At 47.9% G+C, this 11,609-nt stretch overlaps 1 protein-coding gene across 2 annotated transcripts in view; it reads right to left on the reverse strand.

Annotated features, from left to right (window-relative positions):
- DTD1 (D-aminoacyl-tRNA deacylase 1) overlaps positions 1-9,724 on the reverse strand; it is a 1,185,117-nt gene extending 1,175,393 nt beyond the window's left edge. Inside the window, exon 1 of one of the 2 annotated variants that reach the window (XM_069607531.1) lies at positions 9,478-9,724. In XM_069607531.1, the coding sequence (XP_069463632.1) occupies positions 9,478-9,688 (211 nt within the window). In that variant the 5' untranslated portion in view covers positions 9,689-9,724. Of the gene's footprint in view, positions 1-9,213; positions 9,278-9,477 lie in introns of those variants that run through there. The other variant, XM_069607532.1, reaches the window with a different exon arrangement.
- Between the last annotated feature and the right edge of the window lie 1,885 nt (positions 9,725-11,609).

Consider the following 11,609-nt stretch of genomic DNA (forward strand, 5'->3'; position numbering starts at 1 on the left):
GTTAAGAGTGTGGGGTCAGAATAGGGTTCGGGCATAGGACTGTGGACGTTTCTTTATTCTTTGACATCCTGACGACTAACAGTTTTGTTTAGAGAGAGAAATCCCTCGAGTTAGGGTGAGGGAGGCATTCCTCCCTGTGACGGTGTCACGTGGCGAGACGGTCACGTTCTGCCGTTGCGTGTGTCTATAAATAAAAGGGGTGTTCCCACCACACGCCAGTGCGTGCCGGGAGCCCAATGAAAAGAGCCCCCTGTGTCCGTGTGTCTACCACAGGGGTCCCGCGGGCTAATTACATTATCACATTGGCGACAAGGATGCAGCTGGGCAGGGGGATAACGTTCCGATGCATTATTTTGCTTCAGTAATGCTTTCTGACACCTGTTAGAGGCAGTAACCCTCACGGGGAAGACAACCACTGCCATTTTGGATCCCTACGGTAGCGGCTCCAAGTGTGGAGTGCTTGTGCGCCGTGAGGGCAATTTTTGGAGCCCACAAGGGCTAAAACTTTGCAAGAAGGCCATAGGGGCCACAACTAGGCCAGAAGAGCCCTTTATTGAAAAAAAGAAGAAACAAATACTCTTTTCATTTCTCTCTTGGACAATTTATCTCCTTTTGATCCATCGCACAGCAGACTGTGCCGTCCTAAAAACCTCATACAACATCCTGAGGTGGTCCACAGGTGCAAACCGCGGGCTTCGAGAACAAGAGGGTGCCTGTGTGGTGTAGTCACCACGGAAGTGTGCCTGAGGAAGTAGATTGTGGCCTTCACCCACGTAGAAGGTGCCTGTGCGGTCTGCCAGCATGAGTAAAGCAGGGGATGCCGACCAAGACGTCGCAGGGGCCCAGCAAGCTAGGAAAGTACCCCACCAACAAGGTACACTGGCCCGATGCCTGAATTCGACACCTCAGGTAATCCCTCAAAGCTGGGGCCGAAGTCGCTGCTTTGGGTCAAGAAGCTTGACATGTGCTTCAAAGCAACCGGTGAGACAGACGATGAAGCCAAAGTGGCAACCCTCATTTACGCAGCGGGATCAGAGGTACATAGGATATTCAAATCCCTCGCTCCCGCTAATGACTCATACCAGGTTGCTAAGGACTTAAGGAACACTTTATGCCACTGGCAAACCAGGACTTCGAGAGGTTTATCCTGTGTAGTGAGAAACAGAGAGAAGAGGAATCTCTCGATCAGTTCTACGGCAGGCTTCTTCACCTTGGGCGAGCAGGTGCAGTTGGGAGAATGAGGACGGTATGGTACGTAACCAGCTGATACAGGGGTGCATCTCAGGGAAACTGCACCGGCAGCTCCTCTGTGAGCCTGGACTAACGCTGGCTCACATTCTAGAGCTGGGGAGGTCATATGAGTTGGCAGACAGCCATGCCACCAAAATGGATGTTGTGATCAGATCACTAAAAGTGGAGGACGCATGTGCGATAGGGTGGCCGCCAAATTCTGGCCCATCGAGACCTAGATGGCCCCCAATGAAGAAGTCTGAGGCACTGCTGCTGTGCCCCAAGTGTGGTTAAGACCTCCCACACGCAGGGGAGTGCCCGGTGAAGGGGAGAGTGTGTGGATGCTGTGGAGCAGCTGGATATTTCGCTAGGATGTGCAGAGCACCTACTCCAGTCACCATTCCTAGAAGGCCCAGTAGAACGTCCAGTGGCCTGCAGTGGCGACAAAGACAGGTGGCAGCTGTGGAACAAGAGATGCCAAGTCTGGATCTGGCAGAAGAAGAGGAAGAGGAGGAAGAAATGTTCTTAATCTCGAGTATTGACTCCCTCAAAAAGCGGAGGAGACAACCTATGTGCACAGTGGCCGTAAGTGGAACAATGACACCTGTGCTTGTGACACTGACGCATCGGTGTGCGTGCTGGCGACCCGCCACTATGAGGCACTACCAGGCCCCCAACACTAGCAAAGGCACGTGCCAAAATATTCTCATTTGGGGGACTCAACCACTACTCCTCCGATTTGCATTTGTGACCAAAGTTGCTCACAGGAGTACAGAAATAAGAGCTAAATTCTTTGTAACTCTGACATTAGCACGCACTCCCTGCTAAGCTGAGCAGCAGCGAAGGCCCTGGGCATTGTTCACTTTGCCCTCACAGTGTACGCCAAAGACATCAATGAGACTCTGGAGAGGTTTGCCATAGTATTCCAAGGTGTCGGGAAAATCAAGGGCGAACCCATTAAACTGCTCGTTGATGAGACTGTGCGCCCGACAGCACTGAAGCTTCAGTGAATATGGTTTCACCTGAGACAACAGGTAGAAAAGGAGCTGCAAAACCTAGTAGACATGGACATCATAGAACGTGTGGAAGGCCTCATCCCATGGGTGTCCCCCATTGTTGTGGGCGTCAAACCAAAGCAACTCAGATATGTCCGAATCTGCGTGGATATGAGGATGCCCAACCTCGCAATCAAGCGCGAGAGACATATCACATCTACACTGGATGAGGTGGTGGGAGATTTACAAGGGGCGAGAGTATTTTCCACACTAGACTTGCGGTCTGGGTACCATCCGCTGGAGCTACACCGGGATTACCACCCACCATGCGTTGTACCAGTACAAACACCTCAGCTTCGGAGTCTCCTCTGCGGCCAAGTTTTTCCGTCATCCGGGGGGCTTTGGCTGGGCTTGAAGGAGTAATAAACCTCAGTGATGACATCTAGGTCTACGCAACGTCAGAGACTGAACGTATGGTTCGCCTTGAAAAAGTGCTGGAAAGAATCCAGAGCCTAGGGCTTACTCTGCACCATGAAAAGTGCATATTCCTAAAAGGACAGTATTGAGTTCTTTGGGTTTGTCTTTCACGCCAAAGGAAATTCCCCAGTCCCGCAAAACGTCTGAGACATCCAGGAGGCGAAACCACCAGAAAACGTGTCGGAGGTGAAAAGCTTTTTAGGAATGGTTACCTATTGCAGTAGGTTCATACCCAATCTGGCGACCCTCTCGGAAGCTCTCTGGATGCTGACTAGGAAAGACACGGCCTGGGTGTGGTCTGACAATGAACAAACAGCCTTTGATACCATAAAAAAGGCACTCACAGGGTAGGAGTCGGTGGCTTTCTTCGACCCGAGGAAAGAGTCTGAAATTATCGTTGACGCCAGTCCGCTTGGCCTAGGAGCAGTCCTCTCACAGCCAGATGCCCACGGACAGATGAACCCGATTGCATATGCCAGCAAGAACTCACCAGCACAGAACAACAATACTCCCTATCCTGGCAGACTCCTCATCAAAACCACCCCACCCCCGAGGATTTAACGGTGGATGCTGGCTCTGATTGAGTATGGAGTTGTTCTAACCTACAAACCCGGGAGCCCACAATCCCGCTGACTACTTGTCGCGGCACCCCAGGTACGGCGGGGGACAAGAGGAATCAACACCTGTGGACATTGAGAAGCAGGTCAGTCTGGTGGTGGAAGCAGTAAAGCCTGTGGCTCTCCCCCTTGAAGAAGTGGCAGAGACCTTGAAACAGGATGCATGTTTTCGAATAATTCAGGAGGCCATGGTTGGTGGTGAGTGGAAAACTGTACTATCTAATACCGCTCGCAGAACCCGACAGATGCAACACGATCTGGAACAACTGTGGCGAGTCCGGCATGAGCTGTCAGCGACAGGCAATGGATTGCTATTACGGGGCAGACAGATAGTAATTCCACATTCAGTGGTGGAAAGGGTGCTAGAGTTGGCACACTGTGGTCACCAGGGAACAGCAAAAACCAAAGCGAGACTGCGACCTAAGGTCTGGTTCCCAGGCTTGGAAGCAAAAGTAGATGGCCACGTGGGAAAGTTTGTCTGATGCCAAGCAACTGCCACACTCAACAGAGAGCCAAGAATTGAATCCATGCTCAGGAGTGACGACCCATGGGACGTTGTCCACGTTGACTTCGGGTCAACAGGAAAAGGGATGGAATTCCTGGTAATGATAGACCAGTGGACCAGGTACCCAGAAGTCGAGCTCGTGGAGTCCACCTCATGTGAGCAAATCATACAGGTAATGGAGAAGGTATTTGCCAGCCACAGCTTCCCCAGAATCATCTGCTTGGACAATGGACTGCCATTTCATGGGGGAAACTTTGCAGAATTCATGACAGACTGTGGCATTATACACCGTAGCGTGACACCAGGGTGGTCTCGGGCCAATGGAGAGGCTGAACGCTTCATGAAAACGCTAAACAAAGTGTTCCACATAGCACAAGGCTAGGGGAACGAACTGAGGAGAACTCTTACCAGTTTTTAAGGGAGTACAGAACCACCCCTCACCAATCTACGGGGGTGCCGCCAGCTGAAGCTCTCTTCAGGAGATGTCCGAGAGGTCTTCTCCCAAAGGCGGAAGGTCGGCCACCGGGCAGCATTGATGACAACAAGACGTTGAGCTCACAATGAGGGTGAAAACATCAGACAACATCTTAAACCACCAGACAATCAGGTGGGTGACACTGTCCTGGTACGAAACCGTCATCCGGAAGGGAAGCTGTCCCTCACGTACGAGCCCTCTCCCATGGGAGTTGTCCAGGTTAAGGGCTCAATGGTGACTGCCGCTGACCAAAGAGGAACTGTGACTAGGAACTCCAGTTTTTTTCAGAAGATAGGAGGGGGAGAGAAGCTGAGTGATTGACGGGTGGAAGCTTCTCTGGCCCGGACTGCCCGCAGGGAGCAAGCTATGGAAGAAAGTGCAGGAGAAGCAGAACCCATACCAGGGGAGGCGAAAGCAGAGGCCAGGAAGGCATCGGTTGAAGAAAGATACCCCCTTAGAGAAAGCCAGAAATGCCCTGTGCGCTTCAGATACTACATAATGGGCGAACAGATCTGAAAAGACCGGGCCCCCCTTTGTTGCCCATGTTGGGCCTTCCCCTGTTTGGTACGTTATCATGTTAAAGTTTGTCACGTTGACACCGATTGTTAAAAAAAAAACTGTGTTTAATTTTTGTTATGAAAAAGGAGGAGTGTGACAGTGTCACGTGGTGCAACAACAACGTTAAGCAACCACGTGTGTGTGTTTAAATAAAAGGGGCATTCCCGTCACATGCCAGTGCGAACCGGGAGCCGGATGAGAAGAGTCCTATGTCCGTGTGTCTTACTTAAGGTACTGGTGCAAGGCCTTACAGCAGGGTTCCAAAGGGCTAATTACATTATCACATTCCCAACCCTTTTATGATTTGAATTTAAAAAAAACATTCTGAAGCCAACTACCCTGTGTCTTTTTCATTACCTCTGCTACCTCACACCACACGGGGTCTCATGGGTCTTTTATTGCAGCAGGCCTCACAAATCGCATAACCGGCTCTAGGCCAGTGTGCATTACATGCTCTGAAAGGTTCCTAATAGTATTTATTATTTCCAGAAGCTCCTTAGGCCTTAGACCCATTCCAAATCAGCATATCCCATCAGCTGAGCTATTGTCCATCAAGTTGCCCGTCTAAGCCACCCAAACCATTACCATGCACCTCATTTATAGGCCACCTGGACCAGTTCCCACCTTTGCAGAAGTCATTACCACCCTCTGATCAGCTAACACTAAGCCTAACTCACAAATCATTCTATTAGGTGATCTTAATCTTGGCTTCCAAGATGCCAATGACCATAAAGCCCTAAACATTGCCAGCACTACAACTGAACTGGGCTTCTCCCATCGCATCCAAGAACCTACCCACATCAAAGGGAGAACCCTTGATTGGTTGGTAGATCTTAACTGCAGCATCAACATAGTGTCCAGTACATCCTGCGCCTGGTCACATCACCATATGATAACATTCAATATCAAAGCTAACAACCACTGCTCTTACCACAACATGGCACAACCTATCAGCACGAGAAACAAAAGAGACATACCGAGTGAAAAACTGCTCCCTCTAATACTACCCATACTAAACAATGCTACTGAGTTGTGCGCGGACCCCACAACCCTAGTTGACACCTATAATCAAACCATTCTCAAAGCCATTAATACCACTGCCCCACTTAAATTACAGAAACCCAAACCACGTGCACACCTTAACTCTTGGTTCACGCCGCACCTTAGAACACTACGTAAGGAAAAAAGAAATGCAGAGGCTCGTTGGAAAAGCCTACCTTCAGCCGTGAATAAGGACAGCCTTATACTAGCATCCCTGAACTACAAAGAGGCAATCCTCCAAGCCAAAAAAGACACTTATAACAATCGGATCTCGCAAGCTAAGTCGAGTACTAAAGAGCTCTTTAAGAAACTTAAAAAACTAGAATTGCCTTCAGCTCCCCCCAATGTGTCAAAGATAGTATATGGTGCTGTAATATTCAAAAAGCACTCTTAGATAAAATCACCTTGCTTCAAACCAAAAGCAATGCCAAAAAAAGCAGTTCATCCACTGACTCACGGTATAGTACTCCCACTAGAGCTTCTGACCTCCCTCAACACACCCACAAACCTTTTAACTTCTCACCACTCTCCATCAAAGAGGTAGAAAATATAATCTTCAAACTTAAACCATCCAACTGCCAGGGTAACACATGTCCAGCCCCCATCATTAAGGAGGCTACTAATGAACTAGCACCATTCACCACCACCCTAATAAATGCCTCATTCAACACAGGCATCGTGCCTAACAATCTCAAGGATGCCTGGGTCCTCCCCCTACTTAAAAAACCATCATTAGATCCAAGCACCCCCACTAATTACAGGCCCATCACCACCGTCCCCTTCTTACTCAAAATCCTGGACAGAGCAGCTTACTCATAGATCCAGGACTATCTAGAATCCTTGGCCTTGGACAATCTGGCTTCGACCTGGGCATGGAACAGAAACAGCCTTAATCGATTTAAAAACTCAAATTGAAGACCTTAAAGATAACGGCAAGCTGGCCCTCCTCTTACTGCTAGATTTATCAGCAGCATTTGATCTGGTCCACCATCAAATACTTTGCCAACACCTCAAATCCGCAGCCCACTTCTCCGACAAAGCCACCACCTGGATCAGATCCTTCCTGGAGAATAGCTCAATGAGGGTCTTCTCACCGTTGGCCTCCGCTGAACTGTCACCCGTTCTGCATGGGCTCCCCCAAGCATCATTTGTATCACCAACACTCTATAATGTGTTTACGAAGCCCCTCTTTGATATTCTTGACTGTTTGGGTGTCACCTACACTAATTATGCAGATTTATTTATTTATTTGCATTATTAAAGCGCTCACACAGCCCGGGGGTATCGAGGCGCTGTTACAGGAATATGTCTTAGCTGCGTATTTATAACACGCTTAATACCCAGAAGTTTCTAAGCGCAGACCCAGGGATCGAAACTGTGTTGCTTCATGTCGTCTTGTTTCCAAGGCGAGCATGTTGCCACTGAGCTATCCTCCCGGGACAAGATGAAACCCAAATACTCATCCCCATCACTGGAGACCAAAAAGCTGACTCCAAAGCACTAAACAACGTCTATCTGGTCATCCAGGCCCAGATGGCAAACACGGGCTCTGTCTTAACGATGATAAGACAGAACTACTCCTCCTCGGATCTCAACCAAGACTCAACAAATTAGATCCAGCCTTCAACTCTTTCATCATTGATGGCAACACCATAAAGGTATCCAACGACACAAAAACCCTAGGCATATATCTTGAATCTGCACTATCCTTAACAAGACAAACTAATGCCATAATTTCCTCAACAGCCTACACTTGTAAACTTATCGCCACCTGTCGACCATTCCTTACCACCACCAACTGCAGTACCCTTGCTAGAACCCTTAAGTCGAAACTCGACTATTCCAACGCGCTCTATCTAGGCACTAGCCAACAGAACTTAAAAAAGCTACAAGTAACACAAGACAACGGCATCAGGGCAGCACTAAATATCTTGAGAAATAATCATATTTCCAACACTAGACATAGCTTACATTGGCTATCGGTCACCCAAAGAATCACCCTCAAATCACTGCCACTTACGCATAAATGCCTAGCCAATCAGGCTCCGAAATACCTGTCCAACTGATTCACACCCAACACGTCCGATCACCCTCACAGAGCAGCCCAAGTATATTGCCTCCTATTACCAAGGTTCAAGCTGCAGAAAGCAGGGGTTTGCAGTTTCCCGGTGCTCGCCGCCTGGCTTTGGAACTCTCTACCCAACCACTCAGATCAGAATCCTCATTCCACTCCAGAAGTAAAGCTTAAAACCTTGCTTGTAGCGCAGGACCATTAACCTTGCTCATAACAACCTATGTTTGTTTTCTGATGCTTGTTATGCCTTCCTGTTGAACACCCCTGTAAATATATACTGTACGTAAATGGATATGTAAATGTTATGTATACTATCATCTGTATATTTATGTAACTGTAACCTTTTTAGAAATGCGACCAGATGCCTTTGGGCCAGGCGCGCTATACAAATAAACAAAATACAAATAGACATATTTGTCAAAATGTATAAACCTGTTGTCAGTGTTCTCAAAATGATGTGATTGTATCCAGAGTAGTCCGGAACCCATATTTCCCTCCTCCTCTTTCTCATATGTGATTTTATTTACAAAATGAGGGCGATTTACTCACCAATAAATTGTGTATATACTGACAGTGATTTACTTGCAAAACCCAGCGAAATGCATTTACGTTATGGAGACAGGACACCGGAGACCAAGCTCGATTACCCAAAATACATTTTCAGTGTCGTGATAAAGTATTTGGGTCAGGTGACATACCCTTTTTGTCCAGGCACTGAACTCTTTACCCATTACTGCCGCTTATTAGAGCCCCGCGCGATTTCGCATTCCACTTAAAGCATGGCTCATATAAATATGCCTACATTATTCTAAAGTGGACGCTGGCCGTTCTATTACAGCGATCAGTGAACTCTTGCAATATGTAACTCACACCTTGCATTTCAGATACTATTATTGTGAGTGACTATCTTGTCTTCTAGACACCTGTGCTGTACATGAAACTGGAGGAAGTCCCAGCAAGAGACCAACAAAAATAGACAAACAGAAAAGCATGCGCTCGGCTATGAAACGAGCAAATCAGGCGGTCATCTTTGAACTTGCGTTTTCTTCAACTAAACATACGGATAGAACACGTTTTACCCGATTCTTTAGAAGAAAAGTAAACTTAATGGTACGGTCTTAAAAAAAGAGAGCTAAACCTGTGCATTATTTCAATTTAAACATAGCTTCCTCACATTGTGTATACAATATATAATAATTAACGAGCGGCAACAAACGAGTCGAACTTTTTCTATACTTCACCCGTATCGATTGGTAAAGGGAGAAACCGTGGGAGCTGAAAGATAAACATCAAAAACGTTTTTTTCGAAATGGCCGCTTGGTTCACACGTATTAGCGAATTAAATACAGTTACGACAGCGTGTAACAGTCCTGCGTCTATGTTCATGAACCGTCTCTATGTCATGCTGCTCTGCTGAAAGGTGTGGGGGCAGTTATAACCCGTTTCCAGATAATTAATATGCAGGGGGGTTCCACCCTAGACTGCTCTACCCATCCTACACTGACCTGTGACGCTGGCCGCGGTGACTCTTTGGATGACGGCCCTCATGATGGGCGTGCGATCAATATATCTGTTCAACGCTGCGGATGTGTAATTGTGGCGCTGCTGTATAGCACGCTGTTGAGCCAGAAGAGCTGTGCGCAGTTTCCTGATCTGCTGCTCATCAGCCTGACGCAGCGCGCAGCGCGCGCCCTCCAGTGGTAGGAGCGCTCGCATCTGCAATATGTGCTGCTGTGAAATTACCTAAGTAGTGTTGTTGTGTGTAGTCAGTCTTGCCAATCACCTGGTATTTACGATCATTGTCAACCTCTGTTTTTAAACTTCTAGTTATAAATAGTACTCTTTTCTAAATTCTCTGCAACTTCTGGGGTATATCAACCTGACATGATTCCATATTAGAATTCTATGTCAAGACCGGAGGCTCGGATTATACTCAACTCTACTTCTCCCAAAAAACAATTATAACTTTCCAAACAAACTGTAAAAGAACTACAACTTCAATGACAAGTGATTTTGAAGTTTGAATATAATTGGTCCAACATTCAACGTGATAAAACTAGCCAATCATGACGGCCTTCCCATATAAAAACCTCTGTCCTCCTCACTTCTTCCTCTTTCTTTGTTGCTCGGGCAGCATGTGAATGTTCATTTTTATTGGCACATTAATATGTATGTCTTTTGAGTACTGGAGGTATTGGACAGTTTTAGTGAGGCGCGGCAAGCGTTTATTGGTGGAACACATCCACTAGGGGTTCTGAAAAAGGACGCAATGAGCTCGCGGAGCGCTGGCGTTGGAAGGGCACAGTAGGAGGCAGTTGCTTCACAGAAGTACGCAGCTCTGCAAAAACGGACCCGGTAGGTTCCATCGCCGGGGAGTTCTTCCGTGGAGATTGAGAGAGAGATTAGGGAATACATTCAATCCCCGTTCTGCATAAAACAGGTGGAGCGACGGCAGCGTTCAACGCGGCGCAGAGTGTTTTGTTAGTACGACACACTAAAATACAGACAGATCAATGGTTGAAGCTGACAAAGCTCGACATCTAGTGGTGACTCAGGCACACCGCAGGTACAATATGGTACAAAGTCATAGAACTTGGGTGTGCACGATGGGCACAGTCCCAAGGAAAACTGAAAGTGGTTACCATAGGTCACAAGCCTAGGAGCAGTCTGATTGACGGGCACAGTCCTAGGAAAAACAGTTGGAGTGGTTATCTGACCTGCCTAGATGTGAAATAAAGTAGAATTGACGGGGGCATGAGTAAGCTGCGCAACCGAGAACAGGAATCTGACAGACCTCATGTCAGTGGTGTCAGGATGAGCCAGTATGTCAAAAGGGCACTGAGTGCCGGCAGAGGCCCGCTTCACGAGAGTGGCATTATGGAAGACCTTGTAACATTCTCTCGGGATGGCAGAGCTGAGGAGAGCAGCACAAGGTAAATGGGGGAAGAAAAAAGACCTGCAGGGCTCGCAGTGCCCAAACCCCCCTGCCCTCCCACTGCCCGGGTTCGCCACACAGGAAACGTAGTCGAAAGAGAAAGGCAAGGTCATCGGACAAGTTTGCCCAGGATAGCTCAAAGAACTCTACTGAGGAGAGCTGGCCGAGCAGCAATTAATCGTGGCACGAGAGCTCTCCAGAATCAGTAGTCTCATCCTTCAGCAGTGCCAGAAAGCACAACACCAAGAAGAGTAAGCCGACGGATACAGGAGCTCAGGGGGATGAATTTGCCCCTGATGCTTTGATCCACCCCAGGTCCTCCGAATGGGATCCGCCTGGCAATATTACGGTTTACTTGAAGAGAAGGCTGAGGGCTCAGTTGAGTAAGGAAGCCAGGAGTATGATGAGGGCAGAATGCCCCAGGCCCAAAGTGCCAGAACGAGACACCCGAGATCGACAAATGCATGTTGACCTTCATGGGGAGGTACGGCAAGGATGTTAAGAGAGGATCCTGGAAAGATTACGAGGACAAGCTATTGGATGTGGTTGGACCAATCACAAAGATATGGCAAATGGCGGAAGAGGCCAAACAGAAGAAAGAGGCCGTAGACCCGGAAATACTTTCAGGCGGGGCCGAGATGGCAATAAGTCTGGTTGGCAATGCCAATATCATGATTGCAACAGAGAAAAGGCATTCCATTC

Source organism: Ambystoma mexicanum, chromosome 4q (genome assembly GCF_040938575.1).
Source record: "Ambystoma mexicanum isolate Mex_15411 chromosome 4q, UKY_AmexF1_1, whole genome shotgun sequence".
Lineage (NCBI taxonomy): Eukaryota > Metazoa > Chordata > Amphibia > Caudata > Ambystomatidae > Ambystoma > Ambystoma mexicanum.